We start from the raw sequence: 27529 nt of genomic DNA, 5'->3' as shown, positions 1-27529 counted from the left end.
GTGTACTGTGAAAATGGTGAAACAGAATATTCAGATCAAGAAGTTGATAACTTGACTGCACGCCAAGTGACCTTTTCAAAGAGAAGAATAAGAAGAGGGGTTTTTAAGAAGGCTCAAGAACTCTCTACTCTTTGTGATGCTGAGATTGCTCTAATTGTTTTTTCTGCCACTGGAAAATTCTTCCATTGTTCTAGCTCAAGGTATTCTATTTTCTTCTCTTGATCTTCTCTCTCTTGAACACACACACAACATGCCACTGGGGACGAAGCTTTGACGCCTTTGGCTACTGAGTTGTCAATCACATAGCTAGATTTGTATTGAAAACTAAAGATATTAATAGACAAAAAAAACAGGAAAAATGATTAGAGAGAACGTTCTTAAGAGAAGGTACGAATTAAATGGGCAGTAATGGAAATTATTAGGTAGAAAATTTAGCTCCAATATGGATGCAAATAATCTAGAAGTGTGATACAAAGGATCGAACAAAGCTAGGGGCGAATGGTACACTGATATATCATATATATCACATGTTTTTCTCCTATTTGCGTTTGTAAAGTAGCTTTTGGTGAAGATATTGGGGCAGGGGATGATGTAGAGTTGAAACAACGATGATCATGCAGGAAAATGTGAAAACAAGGATGGCACAAAACTGAAAGTATTCTAGTATCTTGTGTTGTTTTCAGCAAATCTATTGATCTTCAATAGTCGGTGAATGCTATTGAATATGTTCATTTTGAGAGTCAATGTGGGACTGCGGGTAGTACAAGTCATGAGTGCAATAGCGCCCTCAGTGAGAGATGGCTTGGTTTCTGTGCTTTGTGTCCAATGTTTGTACCTTGAACATGTGAGAAATTAGTTGTTTTCCTATCCAATATTGTTTTATCGAGAAAGTACACCGTTCATATATTAAAAGTTTAAAAATAATGTGGTATAAAATGGTGTCACGTCCTGCAATAGCGCCCTCAGTAAGAGATGGCTTGGTTTCTGTGCTTTGTGTCCAAGGTTTGTATCTTCAACATGTGAGAAATTAGTTGTTTTCCTATCCAATATTGTTTTATCAAGAGAGTACACCATTCATATATTAAAAGTTTAAAAATAATGTGGTATAAAATGGTGTCATGTCCTGCAAATGTCTTAAGTTGAAGTATTTAGCTGCCCATAATTATGAAATTGGTGAATGCCTTGTAGCTTCGACTAGAAAATACTAATTCTGGCTTGCACCAGGTTGGATTGGTTAAAAAATCCATTGGTTTACTATTCAATCAGATATCATCTTTAACAGTTACACTGGTTGCTTCTATTGCTTAAACAAGACATAGACCTATTGAAATTTCTGAAGTTGGCGTCACATTTACATATGTAATGAAAAATCCTTATACGAGAATCTGGAAGTAGTAATCAACATCTATGAAAACACCTAATTAATTTATGTTATCTAATAGCTTTAATGGTTTATTATTATATATTCTGACGTTCCAAAGTGGTATTAAGTTCTTCATACTCGTACAAGTATAAATAAGGTGGCTATAGTTCTTGCTGGCACCTGAAAGGAAAAACTGAAAAGTGAGATATAGCCGGTTAAGTTTAATTCTACTGCGTCCATTATGATTACTATTCTTTTTGATATTACTAATAAAATGTTGTGGATCGATAGATGATAAGGGTGGTAAATAGGTTCTGGCCTAGTTGGGACATCCAGGTGTACATATAGATTCGAATTCTTAACAATCTTAAACAAAAAAAAAATGAAACTGCATGCATTTTCAATGAACCTTCTAGAATTTACTATGGTTGAATGTATGTACTGAAGTGGAAAAAATAAAGCCATACTGTTGAGTTTCGTATTCATTACAAAACATGCAATAAGTCACGCAATTGAGTTGTCTCTCCGATACCAAACATGCTATTCTATTTATAAAATGTATTAGACTTTTATTTTGCCTTCCCCTAGTTTAATTCGTTGAAAACATTGTTCCCCATGTTATATTCTGCAGCGTCATGGAACTAACTAAACGGCATAGAAGGCAATAAGAGAACTCGAGCAAATTAGGGCAACCATCTCTCCAACTTCAAGTGAGATCAGACGATTTATAGACAATTCGACTTTAAATTTGTAGTTTGTGTTTGCACTTTATATACTGAAATCATAACAAGAAAATAAAGATGAATAAGGCTTCTGCATCGATTAATGCAGTCAATTTTAAACATTACCATATAAGATTAAATAGTGCAAACAAGATTATTTCCAGATCATTAAATGTAGGTTTATGTTTTTATTGTATTTACCCTCATGTTGGCAATTAAATCTATGATGCAAATAATCCCATTTAATTTAAGATTTTTTATTTTTTTACTTTAATTTTTCAGTCTTTTATCATTTTATGTTTAGTAGGATTTTTATTAGGATTAGGAGTTTAATCAAAATAAATAAGTTTTCTAGAATTTGTTTTGCTTAAATGTCTACTTAGGAGTAATTTGGTGTTATAATTGTGTTGTCGGATGGTTAGTTTGAATGTGAATAGAAAGTTATTCACCTAAATGGTTAATTCGTACACACATTTTTCTTTTTAATCTCGTATTTGTTATCCTCTAGCTTCCACCAGCATCAGTCGGTATTATTGCCTAGTCTATGCTTCTAACAATGTATCGATGAGGACAAGTTAGCCGTTGTTGTGCCATGATTGATAATGGAAACCATAGGCATAAACTAATACAAATCTCTAACATCTTGAAGTCGTAGCACGGAAGGTGGCCACATTGGTTATGGTGGGTAACCTTTATGGCGATGGGCAAGAGGCTTGAGGTAGTGGTCACGATGTGTGTGTTATGACTGTATGAGGCTGGTGCAATGATGGGTTTAGTCGCAAGCCTATCGTGGATAGGTTTGCAAATGGAAAATTCAATGATGGATACTGTTTTGGCAATTGAGGGGCCGACCTTGGTTATGGGATTGGCGAGCAATCGCCACAGGGACAACGGTTTATATTGTTGTACGGATGTTGAGATTGAGTCTGACACAAATTGATCAATCTTTGACGAAGAACTGATGTCGAAATTCTCTAGAAGAAGTTTGAGAAAGAGAAACTCAATATGGATCAACAAACTTATTTTGAAAATCATTTCTTAATGTCAAGGGATGACCATCATAAAATTATGGTAGTTGGTGACAATGAAATGATGATGTAAATGAAATATTTTGCACACTTAAATGGTCCGTTGTAGTAGAGGGCCACATGGTTGAGCAAGTCATAGGATCAAATACACTTCTTGAAACATTTGGAAATTCCAAAATTTTGTAGTGCAATAACTTGAAGTTTTGGTTGAATTCTTAGGGATAAAATGGGTAGAAATGAAAAAATTCTATTAGTTGCTCAAGTTTTTCAAGATTTTTAGAATCAAGATATTTGGGATAATATCTATGTCATTTACGTATCAATTAAATCACTGTCCCTATAAAGTTTTAGATAATCGGCGAAAGATTCGAGGAGGTGAATGGTACAAGTGGATCCCGTTTAATATCATATTTTATTGTTTAATTTTTGTTACTGTTAATTAATTAGTCTTTTATCATTTTATTTCTAATAGGAACTATATTTTTATTAGGAATTTAATCAAAATAGATAAATTTTCTATAGATTATTTTGCTTTGAAAGTCTAGCTAAGAGTTTTGTATAAGTTTTGTAGTAAGATGATTGATTTTGAATATTAAATTAAAACTTGAATTCTCTTTTCAGTTACCCATCTAAACAGTCAATTCGAAAAATTTCTTTTTGTAATTTCGATTTTTGTTATCTCTTTATACTTTTGATTGCATCTAATTCTCATAAATAACTCAATTCCATTTTGGAATAATGTTATCAATTTTAGCAAAGTCTTTAGTTCGTAAAGGTAAAATAAAAATTACATGTTAAATAGCTAGGGTAATTAAGAACTTGTTAGCAACTAGTTTCCAATTGTCTCAAAAAATAAATCCATTCACTTGAAGAAATTTATTGAGTCTTTTCTAAGCCCTTGAGACTTGCTCTAAACTATAAAAGGCTCTCTTCAACTTCGAAACCTTGTCTTAGTGCCCTTCACAACATGCCCATGAGGTTGTAGTATGTATATTTTTTATTGTAGAAATTCATTCAAAAATTTCGTTTGAACAGCCATTTTATGCTACCATGAAAATGATAGGTCTTATTATTTTGAAAAGAGCTACTGGTGCAAATATTTGTCATAATTCACATCATGTTCCATATTGTAGCTTTTAGCTACAAACATTTACCTTGTAGAATTCGATTTCACCATTTAGATTCTTTTTATCCTAAAAAATCCGTGACTCCAATTGACTTATGGCTAGTAGGGCTGCACAAAAAAAATCGTGAAACCGCAAACCAAACTGAAATCGTTGGTTTTGGTCCACGTGGACCCGTGGTTTTTTTTTCCCTCAAACCGAATCTAATCGTTTCAAAATGGTTTTGTTTAGGTTTTGATTTTCAAAAATCGCTCAAAATCGAACCGAATTGTTTTAAAACTTTTTTAATTAAAACATTAATTTTATTAACTTAAAAATATTACAGTTTTTACTTAAAAAAAAAAAACCAATTTAGCAATACAAATTACAACCAACCTATTAAAATACTTATAGAAAATAAATTAGTTTCATCATTATTAACCTATGGTTTGACAAGTTCACAACACATGTTCTCATCTTATATATAAATTAAACTAAAATTATTCCAAAATATGTCAGTAATCCAAATCATAATTTAACAAAACTACGTTAGCAACTCATGTCCAAAGCTTCAAAAACCCTAATATAAATTCTCATTTCTTTAACATTTGACGCTTGTCTGCTACTACTAAACGAATTTTCAGTCATCTTTGCCTGCTAATCTGCTAATATCTACCTGAATCATGTCTTTTTCTTTTCTCTTTTTGGTAAATCGCAGATTCTCATTCAAGCCATTTTTTTGGTGTTCCTTTTTTTTATTTGTTGTTTTTGAACTTATTATACACTTGTAAATTGTGGTTTGGATAGAAAAATAACTGTTTGTGTGCCTAAGTGTTAATGAACCTGTTTGTAGTTTGAAAAGAACGAGGGACGGATCCTATTGATTGTGTGAAAATGTTAAAGTTTTCTAAATAATACTATTATTTTCTACTTTCACAAAGTAGTTGGAGAATTAAATTTGTAAATTCCCAATAAGTCGAAACTCTATCAATCTTTGTACATCTAAATATCTCCCCTTCAATCCTTATTTAACATTTCACTAATAAGACGAAAGGATTTTAACCAAACCATAATAGCAGAATGTAACTCTACCTTTACTAATCACTATATGACAATATGAATGTCAAACAAGAAAAAATAAATAAAAATAAAAAAATATGTATTTGTTCTATTAACATCTTTTAGCAACAAACTTTGAAAATAATTTATTCATGGATTTCATGGTAAATATGAATGTAATTTAACATTTAACATTGTTAGTTCTCGTTTAAACTTATATGTTAACTTATATTAAATATATTACTATAATGTCGATAGATAAACCGCAGATTAAAAACGAACCAAACTGCAAATTATGGTTTGGTTTGGTTCGAAAAATTTAAAACGCATAAAATGGTTTGAGTTGAAAATATAGCACAAATCGTCCAAATCGAGTCGTGTTCACCCCTAATGGCCAGTAGGTTGCGTGGCTAACTCCCAAGTATCATTATTCTTAATAGCTTCGATCTCTTTGTTCATGGCTTTCTACATTAATTATTTCGTATAGCATCATCGAAACCAATAATCACATGATGGCCAAATAGACAAAATAATGTTAATTCCTTAAGATGTTGAGATAACACTTCAGTATCATTAAAATATCTTGAAAACTTCTAAAATGATGTATTTTACATGAGGATGTTGAAGATGAAGATATATCTTGGAGGTAGAGCTGATGGTATTAATTAAGGTGGAATCACATCACTTTGTTCTCGACTTCTTTTTCCTTATCCAATGTCGCGTATCCTACTTAATGGAAAAGAGAAAATCGTTTCCTAATTGGTTTAACTAAGATCATTGACGGTCTGTCCCAATTTATGTCCACACTGATTTAGCTTTAGTATGGTATAGGAAGTCTTTGCTTGATTGAGAGCTTTAGAACGCCATTCATTGGGGATGAGTTAAAAAAAAAAAAAAAAAAAGAGTTATACTGCCATTAGGGGGCATCCGAGTTCGAAGAAGAATAAGTTGTTTCAAGCATGAGAAAAAGCGAGATGGACCACTATTGATACAAATCGACATATTCGCTGTGGCAAAGAAGGAGCCAATCCTAGAAGTGCTTTGCCTTTGATCCAGTGGTAAGCCTTTCAAGTTCTTGAAGAAATAATAATTTTCTTGCCCAATTTCAACGTCGAACTCAACATCTCTACTTGTGAATACCTTCTTATTTATTGTGTTGTAGAGCTTGTAGTCTTTTGATCTTGAATCATAGTATATTAAGATATATTTCCATTCCGGCCGGCCTGATGAGTATGGAGCCGAAGGCGAGGGTTTCCAGCAGACCCCCTTCTCTTGTCATCTAGTTTTGTCCTTTTCTTTCAAAATATGAGATAAAGCAATGCTATTGAAAACTTGAAGATGTAATATACTTTGCTTGAATTCCCTCCATGCTTCTTGATGAGTCATTTTTCCCACTTTTTTGCAATTTCATTCAAGAACATTTTTGGCATCTTTGGCATCTTCTTAGTTTTCGTATACTTTGAGTCATTTTCACGATAGTCATATTCTTTTCTCTACTATGCCACTTGTTTAGAAGATGTGAACATCAACAAATGATAAAATGCCATGATCTAAAGAAAAATTCTTGAATGTGTTGCTAATATCTTCACAACCACGATATGAACATAAGGTTTTGATCCCGTGACCACTTTGATTATTCAACATCGCCTTGAAATTCTTGTAAGCTTCAATTGCATCAAACTTTTCTCTAAGAAAATGACCTAATATTTTACGAGAAAAGTCATGAATAAATAACATGAAGTAATTACTTTAATCAAATTATACAGGCTGAACCGATCTATAGAGATCCGTATGCACTAATTTAGTAGTCTCGATGTTCAAAAACTTGCTTCTTTTGATTTCTTTTCATAGACTCTTTGCAAAGTTGATTTGGACGATAAATATGTTATGGCCCCTTCACCATATTTCACTTTGTAAAGATGTCTAGACTGTCAAAACTTAAATTGCCAAGTTTCAAATGTCATAGATATGTTGAATCTTTGACCTATGCGTGCAAACGCTTTACTTCTCAACTTTGAATATTCACAAGATTATCTGGTTCTCTATGATTTGAACTGTTTTCATAAAATGAATATAGTAAACACTGAATATTTATTGTTCTTCATTCCTCATTTGGATGAGAAATTTACTTTTATCCTCGACTTGCAGCTTGGAATCATTTCCAAATGTAACATGGTCATTTAGTTCTTTAGCTTCCATAAAGATAGATTGGTCTCCACACATATGATTACTTGCTTAGCTGTACAAGTACCAAGAATTATTGCCTCTTTTACCTTGTATTTTCAAGAGTGAAATTCATTTTCCTATCTTTATTTTCATCGTAGCTGGATTGCTCCACCATATTGCTACTCCTGCACTAACATAAGAAATGAATAAGCTTGTGAAAATTATATCATTCAATTTGAGATTTATCATATCTTCAACCATTATTTTTCTTCTTCTTTTTTAAGATTGTCTTCCTGGTCTCTTGAATTATATGAATATTGACAATTTCCTTCATTATTGGATGAATGTTGAGAATTTCTATCTCCACTTCGATGACCTCTTCCATGTTTTCTGCCTCTTTGGTTCATATTATTCTTCTTACACGTTCTTTCCTTTTTTTTCAACACCTTTTCCTTGTAAGCTTTTAGTTTACTCCCAACTTCATCAATAGTCATTTCTTCCAACTCTTATTCTTCTACAGCCACTGCAATGGAAAACAAATTTTACATGTAATAATCAATTTTTTTTGTTTTTGTTTTTTTGTTTTTTTTTTTTAATATCACTGAAGATCATTTACTTCTTTACCATGCCTTTTCATCTCATTGATAATCACCAATTTTCGTGATGAGTAATTTGAAATTGATTCAGTTTCTTTCATGGATAGAGCTTCATGTTTTCCTCTCAAAGATTGAAGTCGAACTTTTTTTAGTTTTGTTTGAACATTTGTATGTCTTTTGAAAAATCCCACATGCGTGCTTTGAATGGTAGCATTTTACATCCTATGAAAAATTGTATCATCGAGATCTTGATGTATTGTGCTAACAGCCGTTTGATTCTTCATCTTAATTGCTTGTTGCAAATCTGTTTATCTTTAAAACACGGCTTCTTCATTTTAAGTTTCAAAACCTCTCTACCAAGTCCACAAATTTTGACTTCAACATATGCTTTGATACGAATATGCCATGTACTAAAATTATCATCAGCGAGTCGAGGAACGGAAAGATAATTGTTGTTTGTCATCTCTTATCTCCACAATCTTATAAATCGCTCTAATGCCACTTTTATTGGAAACTTGGAGATGGAATAACTTTTAAAATGAAAAAATAATATTCTCTTTATTTCTTAACTCTCCAAAATGACCCATGGAACACCTTTTAGAAGATTAGCCAATATTCAAGTGAATACTCAACTTTATATGTTAACACTCCAAAATAACTTATTGAAAATGAGTATGTTGTGGAAGTTCTCTCAAAAGGATCTTCAAACGGTGGTTTTCCAGGCTCAGTCCAACGTACCTTTCTCTACCAACAACCAATCCAAACGGCTTCAAACCACAACCAATTGATTCACCTTGGTTGCTATACAATCTTACCCACGTAGGACAAGAAGGGATGATGATTTATGGCCACAAAGGTTAGGAGAAGACACCACAAAGGTATACTATGAAAGAATCACCAATTGCACACGTTATACCAGCGTTCTGGACACTTCTGGATACCTTTTTTCTCACACAAAGGGGGGCAGCCGGGATTCTCTAGTTTCTTCTCTCAAAATCACACAATCATCATATCAAAGAGGCTAGGGTTATATTCATATATATACTCTAAGGTTAGACTTTAAGTTGGGCCATTAAAGGGGTAAACGGGCCAAGATTCAAGCCATCCATAAGGAATACAATTGGGCCGGGTGTAGCTCATGGATTTGGTTGTTGGACTTATTTCATTCATCGGCCTATACCTATGAAATAATATTAACCCACGTTAACATCATAGTCCGTGATTTATTGGGTATCAAAAAACCCAACAAATCTCCACCTTGATGCCCAATAAATCTGCAAGCAATCAAACCACACAGTTAACACTTGCATAATCAAGGTAGCCAATAAAATTGGATCACAGACCTTACCTCGTGTTTCCAACTTGAAACACATACCATACCTGCTCCATGTACTCACTTGGGCTAAGGTCAAAAAACACCCAATTAGAAGCAAATATTTAACAGTAAATAATCAAGAGCAAATACACATGCGATGACGATATACTATAGGATAACACACACAGATCTTTTCAGAAACATGTTCACATAGAACCATAGATTAACACCAAGTCAATCAAACCACGGTCAACCACATATGCAACACATGCATAAATGACCCTAAGAAAAGATCTCACCACACTTATCCTATCCCATTCCGTGTTGCTCACACCTCGAGAACACATATCTCCTCTCATCGCCCACCACGCTCACTAGACAGATTACTCAACTCATGTCTAACTGGTGAGTCACAATAGATCCTAAGTCCACGGGATAATCCTCTATCTCCACATCACTTCTCCCAACCTACCTGGATAATGGGTCTCCACCTAATAGAAGTGATAGAAGTGTCTCTCTCACACTCCACCTGATCAGGGTCTCTTTCCAGATAAAGGATCCTAGACATTTGATCACATCTCCACTCGTGATCCAAATGTCACACTCTACATCCCTCGGTACAAACCACCATGTACCCTTAGGCATCTATACTCCACCTCACCAAAAGACACACAACACTGCTAATGCATCCTAACCCACTCTGCATGCAAGCAATTACACCAAGTAATCCTAATGTCTCAAATTCATGCAAATGCACATATCAAACACATTGAAATGTAGCAGATAATCATGCAACAAAATTTAGACAATCACACACATGCAGAAAGGATCACACACAAATGCAATGCAAAAACCAAGTTTATTCTCTTAATAAACCTCATTAGGATCACTACTCGATCCTAAAGTCATATTCGCCTTGTCTCTATCCTCATCTTTCCTTTTATTATCATCCTGGACAATCTCTTTCAATTATGTCCAAATTTCAACACAGTTAAAATATATATTATTTTTCGCATTTGTCTTAAACCTATACATGCCAATAATACCAAATAATGACCACAAGCAAAGTAGTGACACATAATTCACACAGAACAGTCAAGTAAATTTTCCTAAGGTCACATGCAATTCTATCAGTGTAGAAAAATTGGTGATAAATTCACATAGAATTTTAAGATAATTAACATGTAATTCCTAGGTCTAGCAACAAGCAATGGTTACCCCAAACCTAATGTCACCCCACACGATGACTTCTAATGCGAAAAATAAATAATTAACGTACACATTAATTTTAACTGCAATAATAAAAAGTAAAGAACACGATATCGAGCGGACCATGTCTGAAGGTCCGTAAATATCGAGACATGCGAATTCACCACTTTAGAATTATCACTGTTCATCCTAAAGTCTCTGGAAACTGCAGCAACCAAAAAATCACTATCGAGTCCCGAACGCCCAAACAACAACGCTGTCCAGATTCTTCTGCGTAGCCTGAAACAGAAAAGCGCCCTCACGCGCGGCCTCTCTTCTCTGCGCGTGGGCCTCACGCGCCACCACACGCGCCGTCGTCTTCCACCACGCGCCAGCCTGCAGGGTTCCCCTCCTCCTGCACGTTACGCCAGTTGTCTCTGTTTCCCCAAACTCCTCTGGATTGATCAAAAAACATGAAAAACGGAGACTGATTTAAACAGTTTTTGGACAGCTTCTTCGATCTGATTTCTACTGCGTTTCTTCCTATTTTCTAGACGATTTCTGGTAGATTTCACGAGCCAAAACCTTTACCTTGAAGCTCTGATACCAATTGTTGCGGAAGCTCTCTCAAAAGGATCTTCAAACGGTGGTTTTTCAGGCTCAGTCCAACGTACCTTTCTCTACCAACAACCAATCCAAACGGCTCCAAAACACAACCAATTGATTCACCTTGGTTGCTATACAATCTTACCCACGTAGGACAAGAAGGGATGATGATTTATGGCCACAAAGGTTAGGAGAAGACACCACAAAGGTATACTATGAAAGAACCACCAATTGCACACGTTATACCAGCGTTCTGGACACTTCTGGATACCTTTTTTCTCACACAAAGGGGGACAGCCGGGATTCTCTAGTTTCTTCTCTCAAAATCACACAATCATCATTTCAAAGAGGCTAGGGTTATATTCATATATATACTCTAGGGTTAGACTTTAAGTTGGGCCATTAAAGGGGTAAATGGGCTAAGATTCAAGCCATCCATAAGGAATACAATTGGGTCGGGTGTAGCTCATGGATTTGGTTGTTGGACTTATTTCATTCATCGGCCTATACCTATGAAATAATATTAACCCACGTTAACATCATAGCCCGGGATTTATTGGGTATCAAAAAACCCAACAGAGTACATTCTCTGACATTTTATAGGTTTCACAAAACATGAATTTAATCAAATACATGTATTTGTTATTATAGGCAAACAAATCTTGAAAATAATTCTTATATTTTCCAATTACATGAAGAATCCCAAAAGACATGACTGAACTGAACTAAAAAAATGATGAACTTGACTAAATAAATGAAGAATTTATTTCACCAACATAATGTCAAAAACACAAAAATGTTATGTCGTGTGATATTTGAATAGCCCTATTTGCATTTTCTTGTCAGGAAAATGATAGTTATGGCTTGCTCAGCAAGATGCTCGTGGAGAAGACTCGTGAATTAAGGTAAAATATGGCTGTGAATTAAAGATTTGTTATTACGCGTATTCAAGTGCGTTGCACAGTTGAGACACAATTGTAATTATGATAGGCAACTCAAGGGAGAGGAGCTCCAAGGACTTGACATGGGTGAGTTGATCAAACTAGAGAAAAGGGTACACGGGAGTACTAAATCATGTTGTCGAAACAAAGGTATTATTACATACAATTCCGTGTTTTCCAGTGTTTCCTGTGTAGATTTTTTGTGCTAACATCTTTGTCTTTCCGTGGGAAGAGTGACATGTTTTTTAAAGAGATAAATATGCTCATGAAAAAGGCAAGACCTCAAACTTTATCCTTCAATGAAAAATATAATCATGCTGCTCCTTGTTAAGAGATAAATTCCGTAAAATGATAAACTCAACATCTAAAGGCTTGGGCTAATTAGTAACTTTCCTGATATGCAGGAATCTAAATTAATGAAAGAAAATGCTAAGTTAAAACAGCAAGCAGAAGTGAGAGTTGATCTTTTATTTTCCAAAATTATATATCATTTCTCATACTGCATGCTCGCAGTGGAATTTAGTAGTAAATTTCGCGTTGTCAAGTCATAAAGTGAGCTGTTTATGCAGAAATCTGAAGGTACTGGAAATGCTATTGAGCAAAGCAATTCATCCGAGTGTATCACCAATTCTCATGGCTCTGATACTTCCCTCCGGCTGGGGTACTTAATTTTCATAAGATTCATGTGACCTAATTCAAATTTACACAAAAAAAAATATTGTCTTAGTAGGCTATAGTCTCAGATCTTTTTGACTGTATGCTTATGTTAATTTTGGCAGCTTACCTTTCTCCAATCGAAGATGATGCCAGGAGACCACAGCCCAGAAGGATAATTGTCTATTTTTTTTTTACTAGGATGTAATTATAAATTGCTGTGTAAGTAATGGAGTGTGAGGGGCCAATGTTTTGGAATTACGTGGCTTCTGAACATTTAAATCTTCTGTTTTGAATTTGCTCGTGCTATTTATGCCGAAATCATGCTATTGGAATCATACTGTCCAAGTAAATTATACGATGTACATAAAAGTGAAATTTTGATTGCTTAACATCTGAAATTGAAGACGATATTGTTCTAGTTTTTGAACAGGGATGAACTCAAATTTGACTATGGTCAGTTGGGCGATTAAAGAAAAAATGTTAAATTGATATTTTATATTGAAAGGTTATTTTGATAAAAGCAAAAAATGTCATTTTTGTTAAATTGCCATTAATAGGATTTTTGAATTTATTTTTCATCAATATCATGGTTTAGACGCAATCGCTAATACATCCAGATTCTTATCCTTCTTCAATTGCTAAAGAACTTAGCCTCTGTTTGTCAATATTTCAAAACTATTTTTTCTTATATACATTTTTAATTACATATTCTTATAATAAATTATTTTCTACGTACATGTAAATTTTTTTCACGTTTTTAAACATACATTCTTTAAAATGTCACTATTTAAAAACTCTTTCTTCTACTTTAACGGTAGACAAACTAGGGCTTAGTCGACGCATATTTAGGCTTTATTTATTTTGGTTATTCTTGGAGTGGATTTTATATTATTTTATTTAAGATTAAAGTAGGTTCAAATATTTGCAATTCAGTTGAATTTAATATTAGTTGACAACCGTTAAAATAATTACTATGCTTAAATTAATTATAGTGTAATTGGGCATGTACAAACAAAATAAATTAATTATAGTGTAAAGTATCATTGGTAGAACTGTATCCAGTGGTATGGCTAGTTTTAAGGTTCAACAAAACCAACGTCCCGTAAAGGTAATTTCTTTAAACCTACGCGCCCCCAGGGCATATCCCCCGTGGCAAAGGGGAGGACGGATATGGCTCAGCGTGGCAGTGTGCAGAGTTCGATTCTTCGCAAGGTGGAATTGGTTTTGTTGCAAGCGGGAGTTACCATATGGGTTAACAGCCTTGGCCTATCCATGTGCTCTCCACCCTGACTCTTGGGAGGCACATCCTGCGATTTACCTCCTCCACGATGGCTCAGGACAGGGTCGATGGGGCCCCTAAAGTTGGGGTTCAACCTAAATTTCTTTAAACCTACGCCTCTCTCCCACTCTCTCTGCGTTGGCAACTTGCAAACCAACTTTATTGATACTTTCACTGCCACTTCACTTGGTTTCTGATTTCAGATGCTCTCTACTTTCTCTCTCTAGGGTTTCACTTCTGCACGTGGAGGTTTTCGTCTCTTCCCTGAATTAGTAAATGTGTCACCGTCGAAGATTTCTATTTTATGCAAAAAAATAAGAATGATTTTTCTAACTGTGATTTTCATTTTTTTGGGTTGTGGTTTCAGATTCTCTGAAAATATGCTTTGTTTCATTTTTACTTATTTTTATTAAAGAACAATGTTCAATCTCGTCTCTCGATCTCAATATATTTCTTATTGTACCAGTGACATACACATATTTTTAAGCCCCATTTTTAGCAAAGTATATTTTTTGCAATATTAAATTGATGGATAATGTATGGTTAAAAAATGAGGAAATTTTTTTTATTGTATGGTTGAAGAGAAAAGGAGAAAAATGTATTTTGAAAATAATGAAATCATACAAGCCCTAATATTTTTTTTGCAATGAGTGTACTGTGTAAATGGTGAGACAGAAGATTCAGATCAAGAAGATTGATAACTTGATGGCACGCCAAGTCACTTTTCAAAGAGAATAAGAGGGGTTTTCAAAAAAGCTCAAGAACTCTTTACTCTTTCTGATGCTGAGGTTGCCCTAATTGTTTTTCTGCAACTGGTAAACTCATCCATTATTCTAGCTCAAGGTAAACTAATTTCCTCTCCTCTCTCTCTTGAACACGCGCTCACAACATGCTACTGGGATCGAAGCTTTGATGCTTTTGGCTACTGAGTTTCAATCTCTTAGCTAGTTTTTGTGTTGAAAACTAAAGATTTTAATGGGCTAAAACCACAGAAAACTTCTTTTGAGAAGCTAGGAATTAATTGTTGAGAATAAATTTTAAAAACTTTCAAATTAACATTTAAATTTCAGGTTTTCAGTTTTCATTTTTTTTTAATTTTTCAGTTTTCGTTTTTAATTTTTAGATTCAATACAAAAATTTAATCCCATTATTAATATTTATAACTTATGTTGAATTTGATTAATTTTCATTATTAGAGAGTAGAATTTTTCTATTATAAAAGGAGGTGGATTTCTCATTGTTTTACACACAACAAATCAAACACTTAAAAAATGCTCTATAGTATTTTCATACCACTCTCTAGTCATTTTATATTCTCTTTTTCTATAAATTTTGGCAATTGATAAGGCTTGTTCGTTCTCTCCCCATGATCATGCTCATAGAATTAGCTGCGAGCTATAAGAGTTTTATCTTGGAACCGTGCAGTGCCGAAAGTACTTGCACGACTTTAGAACAGTATTTATCGCGACTTTCTTAGGCCAACTTTTCTAACTCTATTCTCATATTTATTTTATTTGACTCATGCTTATAGTTGATAGTTCATTATACAAATCACGTTATTTTACAAAAATTTAAAGTCGTGTGAGTGGTTTGTATAATAATAATTCATGAATCGTTATTTACTTGTTTGCTAAGTTTACTTGAATTTTATTTTTGCATTATTATACACGTAATTTCTAATTACATCTACAAGTTAATCTTACAAATATTTTAAATCTTACACACACAAGTTATAATTCTGAAAATGCTATGAACACTCATTTTATTGTCTAAAAAGTGCACTGTTAATGTAATATTATGATTATTGTATTTGAAACTTCAATATTTGTTCAATCTCTTATATTATTACTCAGAATATTTGTTGTTAGAGAATTAGTATAGTTAAGCTTTAAATATTTGGTTTAATTTGAAATTTTATTGTTGGTGTTATATATATAAAACACATTTATTTATCTACAGCTACTTCTCTTTGTCTTAGTAATTCATAGTGTAAGAATGGTATACTAATAGTGCTAAATCGGAAAACTTTGATGGAAAAAAATTTAAAAGATGGAAAAAAAACAAATGGAATATTGGTTGATCATTCTAGGGTTAATTTTTGCTTTAAAAGAAGATAATGAAGGTAGAGAATCTACTTCATGATATAATCCAGAACAAATTGAATTCCAGTATCATAATCAAATTTTAAGTGCTCTTTTCGATAGACTTTATGATATTTATTGAAATATCATGAGTGCTAAAGAGCTTTGGAAAACTTTAGAGGAAGAATATGAAATTGATGATGCTGGAGTCGATAGATTTAACACGTCAACCTTTAACAAATATGTTATGGTGGACGAAAAATCTATAAACGAACAAATCCATCAATTTCAAGATTTACTACGACATGTAGAAGAAAAAGGGTCAAGTTTTAGTGAGGACTATAAGGTTTATGCCTTATAGATAAACTTTCACCTTCTTGGTTGGACTTTGCCTAAAAGTTTTAGGCATAAGCAAGGGATTTTAAGAATAGAAGAACATCACAGAAATCGCACAAATAAAGTTGATGAATCACCTGTTAAGGCAAACTTGGTAGAAAATTCAAAAACCCCTACTAGCTCATCAAAGCAATTTAAGTGTCAAGGCAATAAGTTTTAGAAGAGATTTCACCGTTATAGAAAAAATTTCCAACCTAAAAAATAACTACCCTAAGGATAACAAAGGCAAAGAGAAGAAGGAGCAAGGGCATGTTATGTACGTGGAAGAACCAACCATTTTGCACGGGATTGCTACTACAAAAGGACTAAGGAGTACAAGTCTAAGGTCAAATTTCAAAAGGATCAAGTAAACATGTTGAAGGATGGTGGACATTCCATTATGTGTGAATCATCGATATCTTTAGTCAATTTTACTTATAATAATGAATGGTGGTTAGATTCTGAAGCCAATGTTCATGGTTGTTTTGATAAGAGTTTGTTTAGATCTTATCAAAATTCAAGCGAAGGAAGCGTAACTTTGGGAAATGACTGCATCGCTTTTGTATTGGGAATTGGAAGTGTTGAGCTTAGGTTGACCTTCGGATAAAGTTTAATTTTAGATCAAGTTTGTCGTGTTCCAAAAGTTAGAAGAAATTTAGTTAGTGGGTCACTTTTAGTTTAACAAGGTTTTAAACCTATAATGGAGTCAAATAAGGTTGTTATAACAAAAAACAATGTTTTTGTTGGGAAATGTTATATTAGTGACGGATTGTTTAAATTGAATATTATTGAAAATCTTTATCATGATCCTCCATGGTTCTTAATGTTAAAGTTATTTATTTGTGGCATGAAAGGTTGGGCCATGTTAGTAATATGAAGATCAAGAAACTTATGGATCTAAGCTTGATTCCAAAATCTCAAGTTGTTAATGATAAGTGTGAAGTGTGTGTACAAGCCAAACAAACTAAAAGACCTTTCAAATCTGTTGTGCATGTGGCTCATATAGAATGGAACACAGGTCCTGGATCAAATGGACCGATGCCAGTGCGGAGCGGAGTGGAGTGAGAGGAGCAAAGCGCATCGAACGAATAAAAATTTGTTATATTTATTTATTGAAAACGAAGGATGAAGTCTATGATAAGTTCAAAATCTATAAAATGGAGGTCGAAAATCAATTAGAACGTAAGATAAAAATCTTGAGGTTAGAGGAGGAGAATATACTGGGAATAATTTTAAGGATTACTATGAAGATAATGGTATAATATACGAAGTGAACCTCCTTATTTACCACAATCCAATGGTATTGTAGAAATGAAGAATATAACTTTAATAGATATGATAAATGCTATACTCATAAGTCTCGGAACACCTGAAAACTTATGGGGTGAAGCTATTCCAACTTCTTGTTACATAACGAATCGAGTAACTGTTAAGGACAATATTAAAATTCCATACAAGTTATGGAAAAAGAGATCTCCAAGGTTAGATTTTCTAAAAGTGTGGCGGTGTTTGGCAAACGTAATTATAACTGATCTTAAAAGAAGGAAAATAGGACCAAAAACTGTGGATGTTGTCTTCGTAAGATATGCTCAAAATAGTAGCGCAAATAGGTTCTTGATTATAAATTTCAAAATAAGTGACATTAAAGATAATACTATCATTGAAGCTAGAGATCTACTTATTTTGAAGATGTTTTCCTATTTGAGACTGCAATTTCAAATGAACCATTAACTTCTAAGAAAGTGTTTTTAAATAGTACTCCATCTAGTTCAAAAAGTGAAGTTGAACATGAACTTAGGAGTAAAAGAACTAGGAAAGAGAAATCATTTGGAGAAGAATTCTTTACATTTCTAATTGAAGGTGAACCTAAAACATATAAAGATGCTATGGTCTCTATTGATGCACTTTATTGAAAAAAAGCAATCAATGATGAGTACGAGTCAATTATACAAAATATTACCTGTGTTTTATGTGATTTACCTAAGTAGTAAGGCAATATGATGTGAGTATTTAAAAGGAAGTTGAAACCTTATAGAAGTACACATAAATATAAAGCTAGGTTAGTAGCTAAAGGATTCATCCAAAAAGGAGTTGATTATTTTGATACATATTCTCCTGATGCTAGAATAACTACTATTAGGGCATTGTTATCATTAAGTAGTATTTATAAATTAATCATTCATCAAATAGACGTTAAGACTGTATTTTTGAATGGTGATTTTAATGAATAAATATATATGGAACAATCAGAAGAATTTAAAGTCAATAGACAAGAACACAGAGTATGTAAATTATAGAGGTCATTATATGGACTAAATCAAGCTCCTAAGTAGTGGCATGAGAAGTTCAATAGAGTTATATTAAATTATGTATTTAAAAATAATACACATGACAAGTGTGTATATTGCAAAGAAGATAATAACGAACATGTGATACTTTGTTTATATGTAGATAACATATATGTGGGACAAATTTCGAATTTGTTAATGATGTGAAGAGTTATTTGTCAAATAACTTTGAAATGAAAGATTTAGGAGAAGCTCATATAATTTTGCGAATGAAGTTAAGGAAAATATCTAAAGGAATTTCACTAAATCAATCTAATGTTATTAAAAAAATGTCAAAAAAGTTTGGACATAATGACAATAAACCAGTTTCCACTCCATCTGATTCAAATGTACACTTGAAGAAGAATTTATGTGAACTAGTTTCGTAATTTGAGTATTCTCAAATTATAGGATCTTTATTGTACATAGCAAGTAGGACAAGAACTCATATATCCTTTGCTATTGGGAGACTTAGTAGATATACTAACAATCCAAGTGAAGAACATTGGAATGCTTTGGAAAGAGTGCATAAATCTCTTCAAGGTGCATTAGATTATTCTATAAACTATAGAAGTTTTCCAAATGTTGTTGAAGGATATAGCGATGTAAACTGGATAATTGATAATGTAGATATCAAGTCTACTAATGGATATATATTCATGTTAGGTGGTGTTGTCATATCTTGGGATTCAAAAAGATTAATTATTACCTCTAGGAGTACTTTAGAGTCAGAGTTAATAGCATTGGATACAACATGTATTAATGTTGAGTGGCTTAGAGATTTATTATTCAATATATCATTAATAAGTAAGTCAATTCCAACTATTTCAATACATTATGACTGTAAAGCAATAATAGAGCTTGTAAATCAAAATCACTAAAATAAAAAGATGAATAGACATATTCAAGCAACAAAGTCAGTTAAGGCCTTATTTAAGATAACGTGATTCCTCTTAATTTTGTGAGATCTGAAAATTTATCAAACAACTTAACCAAAGCTTTAGCCAAAACGGGTGTTAATGAATCATTACGGGGGATGGGCTTAAGCCCGAAAGGAGTCATCTTTGGGAGTAACCTAACCTTTGTGATTGGAGATTCATGAAGAATGTTCAATATGGTAGGAACAACCCATTCTATTACACAGTATAATATTACGACTATATAAATATGTGTATAATTATTTCGAAAGTTTTAAAACTTATGGGGGATTGTTGAGAACAAATTTTAAAAACTTCAAATTAACATTTAAATTTGAAGTTTTCAGTTTTCATTTTTTTAATTTTTAATTTTTTGTTTTTAATTTTTAGATTCAATACAAAAATTTAATTCATTATTATATTTGTAACTTATGTTGAATTTGATTAATTTTCATTATGAGAGATTTCGATTTTTCTACTATAAAAGGATGTGAATTTCTCATTGTTTTACACACAACAAATCACACACTTAAAAAACACTCTCTAGCCTTTTCATATTACTCTCTAGCCATTTTATATTCTCTTCTTCTATAAATTTTCACGATTGTTAAGGGCATATTCTTTCTCCCTTTGTGGTCGTGCACATAGAAGGAGAATCAGTTGCGAGCTATAAGGGTTTTATTTTGGAACCTTGCAGTGCTAAAAGTACCCACATGAAGGAAAGACCACACGACTTTAGGACAGTGTTTATCGCGACTCTCTTGGACTAGCTTTTCGAACTCTATTTTCATTTATGTTATTTGACTCATGCTTATAATTGATAGTTCATTACTCAAATCATGTTATTTTACAACATTAATTGGGCAATAATGGAAATTATAAGGTAGAGAATTGTAGCTTGGATATGGATGCAAATAATCTACAAGTGTTATACAAAGAATTAATCAAACAAAACTAGGGGCGAAGGGTACATTGATACATGTCACATGTTTTTCTCCGGTGTGCTTTTGTAAACTAGCTTTTGGGGAAGGGGAGGGGGCAGGGCAGAATGTATAGTTGAACATCAATAATCATGTAGAAAATGTGACCACAGGGATGGAACAAAAAAAAAAAATGTATTCTCATAGCTCGTGGTGTTTTCAACAAATCTTTTGATCATTAATAGTGGGTGAATGCTATTGAATATGTTCATTTTGAGAGTCAATGTGGGACTGTGGGCAGTACAAGTTATGAGTGCAATAGCGCCCTCTCTGAGAGATGGCTTGGCTTCTTCTTCTTTTTTTATTTTATTTTTGGTCTAAGGTTCATGCTTTGTACCTTAAACATGTGAGATATTAGTTGTTTTCCTATCCAATATTTTTGGTCTAAGGTTCATGCTTCAGTTTTGATGTACTCTTTCTTTTTGATATTACTAATAAATTATTGGGGAGCCGTAGATGATGAGGGTGGTGAAGATGTGTCAACCTAGTCAGAACATCCTGGTGTACGAAAAATTCCTATAATTTCAACTGTCTTACGCAGACACATAAGTGCAGCTGCATGCATTTAAATTAACCTTCTAGAATATAGTATGATTGAATATATTTGCTAAAGTAAAAAAATCGTCATATCGTTGAATTTCGTATTGATTACAAAACATGCATTAAATCTTACCTTTGAGTTGTGTATTTGGTAGCAAACTCGCATTCTATTTATAGAAGTACTAGATTTTGATTTCATCTGCTCTTAGTTTAATTAGCTGAAAATATTTCCCCATGTATTATTCTGCAGCATGATGCATCTAATTGAAAGGAATAGAAAGCAACAGAGAATTCCAACAAATTAGGGCAGCGGTCCCTCTGACTTAAGGTGAGACACACCATTTATAGACAATTCAACTTTAAATTGTCGTTTGCGTTTATGCTTCATATACTGTAATTATAACAAGAAAATAAAGATAAATAAGACTTTAGGATCGAATTAATGATCTTGGAATTTTAAACATTGCCATACGAGTTTAAATATAAATATTGCACATAGATTGTTTTCGGCTCATTAAATGTAGATTACGTTTCCTTTATGTGGCCATTTAAATCTGTGATGCAAGTAGTTTGTTTAATTTAAGATAATATTGTTCAATTTTATTATTTTAATTAACTAGTCTATTATCATTTTAGTAGGATTAGGAGTTTAATCGAAATAAGTAAATTTTCTTGAGTTTGTTTTGCTTAAAAGGCTAGTTAGGAGTGTTGAATAAATTTGGTGTTATAATTGAATTGTAGGGTGGTTGATTTTTAATATGAATAAAATGTTTGAGATTTTTTTTTTCATATATCCACCTAAATGATTAATTCTTATGCGAATTTTCATTTTTAATCCCATATTTGTTATTGTTTAAGCTTTCGCATGTGTTAGTTGATATCATAGTTAGTCTATGTTCCCAATTATGGATCGAGGAGGACAAGTTAAACGTCTCGTTTTCATGGTTGATAATGGAAACCATAGATTTGAGCTAATACAAATTTGTCAATATCCTGAGGTCGTGACAACAAAAGGTGGCCAGATTGGTTATCCCTCCACAATATATGGTGAGCGACCTTTATGACGATAGGCGGGAGGCACGAGGCGGTGACCATGGCGTGCATGTTATGGCTAAAAGAGACTGGTGCAATGATGGGTTTAGTCGAGAGCCTGACTGTAGATATGTTGCAAATGGAAAACTCAGAGATGGAGAGTGTTCCGGTAATTGAGGGGCTAACTTTGGTTATGAGATTGGCTAGCAACACCCGTGGGGACAACAATTCATATTGTTGTACTGATGTTAAGATGGAGTTGGACACAAATTTATAAATCTTTGAGGAATAATATGGATCAACTTGCTAATTTTGAGAATCAATTCTCAATGTCAAAAGATGATCATCATGAAATTATGGCAGTTGGTAAAATTGGAACCACAATGATGTAAATGAAATAATTTGCACACTTAAATGGTCAGTTTCTAGTAGAAGGCCACATGGTTGAACAAGTCATAGGGTCAAATATACTTGGACCATTTGGAAATCCCAAAATTTTGCAACGCAATAACTCTAAATGTTTCAGTGAATTTGTTGGGATACGGTGGGATAGAAGTGAAAAAATTTAATTAATTGCACAATTTTTTCATGATCCTTAGAATCAAGATATGTGGATAATATCTATGAAATTGACATATTAGTTGAATCACCGTCCCTGTGAGGTGTCGGATGAGTGACTAAAGATTCGAGAGTGAGTCTTCTCCAACCCAAGGAGAATCATGCAATTGGACCCCGTTTAATGTAATATTTTGTTGTTTAATTTTCTTCTCGTTAATTAATTAATTTCCTAATCCACTCTTAAACAAATAAACATCTTGTCCACTCTCAACTAGTTCCCAATTGCCTTACCATTCTTAATTGCTTTAATCATTTCTTTAATGTCTTTCTTTCATTTATCATCTTGAATGGTGTCATTGAAATCAATAACTGCATAATTGGTAAATAGGCAAAACAAAGTTAATTTCCCAAGATGTCGACATAACTCCTCTGTATCACCATAAATCTCCCTAAGACTATTAAAATGATGTGGTATTTTACTTGAAAATGATGAACATGAACGTATATCTTGACCATAACTTGGAGGTGGAGTTGATAGTGTTAGTTGAGGTGGAATCACATCAACTTGTTCATCATCATCGAAAGGAAAAAAAATATGTTATAATCTTGCTGCTTTAGCCAATTCCAATGTCGAACTCAACATCTCTACTAGTGATCACCTACTTATTCATTGGGTTGTATAGCTTATTAACTTTTGATCCTGAGCATAGCCAACTAAGATATATTTCTCTCTTGCATCTAGTTTTATTTTTTCTTTCAGAACACGAGATAAAGCAATGCTCTTGAAAATCGAAAAATATGATATACTCGGTTGGAATCCACTCCATGCTTCTTTAGGAGTCATTTTGCAAACTTCGATGGGACATCGATTCAGCAAAGATATGGCACACTGAGTTGCTTCGGCCTTGAACTTCTTTTGCATCTTCTTAGTTTTCAAAAATGCATGGAGTTATTTTTATGAGGCCTACTCGTCCTCTTTGCGATTAAAGAATGATAAATACCATGATCTTTACATATAATCTTGAATGTGTTGCTAATATATTCACTACCATGATTTGATTATGAAGTTTTGATTTTGTGACACTTTGATTTTTCACCATCGCCTTGAAATTCTTGAAAGCTTCAAATGCATCGATCTTCTCTAAGAAAATACACTGGTGTTTTGTAAAAAAAAAAAAGTCATGAATAAATAACATGAAGTAATTACTTTTACCAAAAGATGTGGGCTTGGTCATTCCCCAAAGATCTGTATGCACTAATTCAAGTAGTCCTGATGCTTGAAAACTTGCTTCTTTCGGGAATGTCTTTTATGATTGCTTTTCATAGAGACAACAAGTTGTTTTGGATGATGAATATGCGGCAGACCCTTAACCATCTTTCTCTTCGTGAAGAGGTTTAGACCATTAAAATTTAGACGGTCAAGTCTCAAATGCCGTAAACATGTTGAATCTTTGGCACATGCTTCCAAACACTCCACTTCTTCACTTCGAATAGTCAACGAGAAAATTCGTTCAGTACGGAAATGATTTAAGTGTCATTGAATTTTGAGTTTCTTGTCATGGATTAATGATGATAAAAATATAAAACGATATTACAAAAAGACTAAAAATGACATAATTTATAAGTTATTGTTCCTTCCATAATTTGATATTGTTCCATAATAATTTCATTATCAATCTTAAAAAAGTATCTCATGGAGAGAATTGAAATTTTATATTATGATGTTTTGCCTTTTTGTTTTGTGAAGCCTCTTTCAAAAAACAAACAATGAATTTCTATGTTAGGATGTATTGGCTTGTCTTATAAAAAACTTGAATATCTTGTTGTTACATAGAAACTCTACGAGTTCAAAGATGGCTCCTATTGATGTTGGGAAGATAAAACTTTCATATTGCTAATACCTATTACACTTATCTTTAGCATACTAATTCAACTAGGCAAGTGTAGGCAATCTTTAGCATTCTAATTGAACAAACTTTTGGTCCATTCCATTGTTGTACTCCAAATATAGGGCCCTCAAAAAAGAAAAAAGAAAAAAGAAAAAAAGAAAAAGATTGGGCATGGCCCCAAAGTTCCGTGTAGATTTGCCAGCACTAGACCATATGGGGCACCTACTCTAATTTCACGTGAATTGAAATTTGTTTCTTCTTTTTCAATCATCTATCCTAAAAAAAATATAAATAAAATATTATTCCACCCATTACAATTTGTTATGATGGGAGCTTAATAACTATGGATGCTCGTTGTTTCGTTTTAGGTTGTAAATTTTGTTATGCTTTGATAAATTGTGTTATCTGTTTCATCTTTAATGATGTAAGATATTATTCTTAGCATATGCTTTGCACGATGGTAATTTGTTTGAATACATCATTCTTAAATTTTTTTGAAAAAAATTCAAATGTTATGAACTCAAATATAGCGCCAATTTGAGAGTTATACTTTTCAAACTCTTTCGTCTACATACTCATTCTCAATTAAATATTCACACTATAAAATATTTTGCACGTAAACACAAACATTTTTTTCTACTTTTTAACCATTCATTCTCCTAAAATTTATTATTCAAAACTCTTTTTTCGAAAAGTATGATTGTCAAATATGGGCTTAATATTAAACCTTGAGGTTAAGAAAAAAGCTTCATCGTTGAAAATTAGATTAGTTAAATTGTGATTGTTAGGAGTTGGTTTGAGAATATTAATATTGTAACTTCTTCATTTATGTTCGACTGTTGAAATGTCAACAATCTATATTGATAAATTGATTGAGAATTGATTTGTGCCAAACTCAAATAAATTAACAATTATTGAGTTCCATTGTGCTTAAAAGTCTTCCAACTTGAGGCTTTTGAACATTGTCATTTCAATGGGCAATGGTCCCAACCTTACTGGAAAAATGATGTGTTCCATAAATAGAGCAAACTTCATTACGAGGATGAATTATATTCAAATATCAAAATTCTAACTATTATTTAGTTATTACGAATTAAGATTTTCCCAAGTGCAATTCATTTGTTTCATTTTTTAAAATTTCACATGAAAAATCTAAATTAGTAGTTTCGACCCTTATTTCAAGAAAAAGTAGGCAGATAAATAGTATGTGTGGTTTCTCCTCCTCAACAATAACAATTTTCTCCAATCTGTGAATCAAGATAATTATAAGCACGGATAATTTGTGTTGGATCCCCTCATTTAAAATTAACGTGATAGATAAGATACAATTTTTGTTTATTTGTTCCACTAAATGTGGCAATATTAATGAACTATATGCAATCAACAAAGAGAGAGCAAGAGCAAACATGTACAGATTTAAGTGGATCAATAATAGACCTACATCCATGGGAGTCAAGCAATTATGATTTTATTATATGAAAAATCAAGCTATAGGTACAATGATGATTGACAATCATCATCACATTCATCAATTTCAAAAAAAAAAAAAAAAAAAAAAAAATTAAAAATAGTTTTTAAAATCAATTGTCCAGATTTTGCAACATCAAACATCGCCAATTGTGATTGTACAAGTAGATTAATTTTTATACGAACATAATGGGGGTTACAATATGCACGTGCTCGTGCACATACTTTCACTCAAATTCGTATGAGATATTTAAAAAAATTCAAAAATACCCCTGTATAGTGTCGCGGAGTGTTGCCCCCCACCCTTGACATATTAAATGTCCCTAACAAAGTAACCATAAGCTACAAGCACTTCGACCTGTGTTTTAGTATATATATATATTCAACTCTATATAAATGACATATTAGTGTTAATAAATAAGTGGAGGAAAAATTTAAGCTTAAATTATCTTTTGAATACTCTGATACTATGTCAAAACATATTACCATTTAAACTCTTAAAAAATATGTATTTGCATATTTTAAATTAAATTTATAACATCTGAGCTCAAGAACAAATGTTCTAACACAAAAGATAACAACTAAAAGCATGCCATAGTTCTAAATTAAAGGAAGACAAATTTGATCACAAGTAGGGGTGGATTACGATGTGTGGGATGGGGTGATGTTGGTATTGGTGGAGTTGGTTGGGTGAGCTTGACCGTAAATTATATTTTTCTAATTTTTTTATGTATTAATAATTATTTAATTATTCTAAATGAAATCTATTTGTACTTTGTGAAAGGTTATAGGTTAATATTTTAATTTGTCTTTTTTTTTTGTTGTTTAATAATTTTTTTATTTATTTAAAAAAAGACAATTTCGTCATTAATGACCAATATGGAGGGAATGATGTATAATGTATTTACAAATTGAAATATTGGAAGAATTTTTCTTGGGGTACATAACCTCTGATATAAGGGTGTTTAAAATGGACATCATGTACCCCAATAATCACTCATGTTGGGATGACTAATGCTAAAAAAGGTTTAGGTACGTTTGTTACACTTTCAAACGTTGGAGACAAAAGTACAAATTCGCTTTCAATGAAGATGAACCCCTTTCTCCTTTGGCAATTTGCAAACCAACTTTATATTTTCTCTGCTGCTTCAGCTCGCTTTCTAACTTTGGATGCTTTCTACTTTCTCTCTCTAGGGTTTCTCTTCTTCAGGTGGAGGTCTTAATCTCTTCCCTGAATTAGAAAATGTTACATTGTTAAAGCTTTCTATTTTATGCAAAAAAAAAAAAAAAAAAAAAAAAAAAAAAAGGGGGGTTTTTTTTAAAAACCCCCCCTTTTTTTT

General features: G+C 32.7%; 1 protein-coding gene, 1 long non-coding RNA gene and 1 pseudogene across 3 annotated transcripts in view; all 3 read left to right on the top strand.

Annotated features, from left to right (window-relative positions):
• LOC111410292 lies at nt 1-13147 on the top strand (annotated as a pseudogene).
• A 1009-nt stretch (nt 13148-14156) lies between these two features.
• On the top strand, nt 14157-23899 carry LOC111410294. The gene is made up of 3 exons (XR_002705648.1): nt 14157-14866; nt 21494-21571; nt 22242-23899. It is a non-coding gene; the product is annotated as an uncharacterized LOC111410294 (long non-coding RNA).
• A 3366-nt stretch (nt 23900-27265) lies between these two features.
• Nucleotides 27266-27529, top strand: part of LOC111410288 (MADS-box protein SVP-like) — a 14802-nt gene continuing 14538 nt past the window's right edge. The window contains exon 1 of one of the 2 annotated variants that reach the window (XM_023040556.1): nt 27266-27399. In XM_023040556.1, the coding sequence (XP_022896324.1) occupies nt 27275-27399 (125 nt within the window). In that variant the 5' untranslated portion in view covers nt 27266-27274. Of the gene's footprint in view, nt 27406-27529 lie in introns of both variants that reach the window. The other variant, XM_023040555.1, reaches the window with a different exon arrangement.

The sequence above is a fragment of the Olea europaea genome, chromosome 15 (genome assembly GCF_002742605.1).
Source record: "Olea europaea var. sylvestris chromosome 15, O_europaea_v1, whole genome shotgun sequence".
In the NCBI taxonomy this organism is placed as follows: domain Eukaryota; kingdom Viridiplantae; phylum Streptophyta; class Magnoliopsida; order Lamiales; family Oleaceae; genus Olea; species Olea europaea.
Note: the sequence above shows the minus strand (reverse complement) of the source record. Positions and strands in the feature narration are given on the sequence as shown.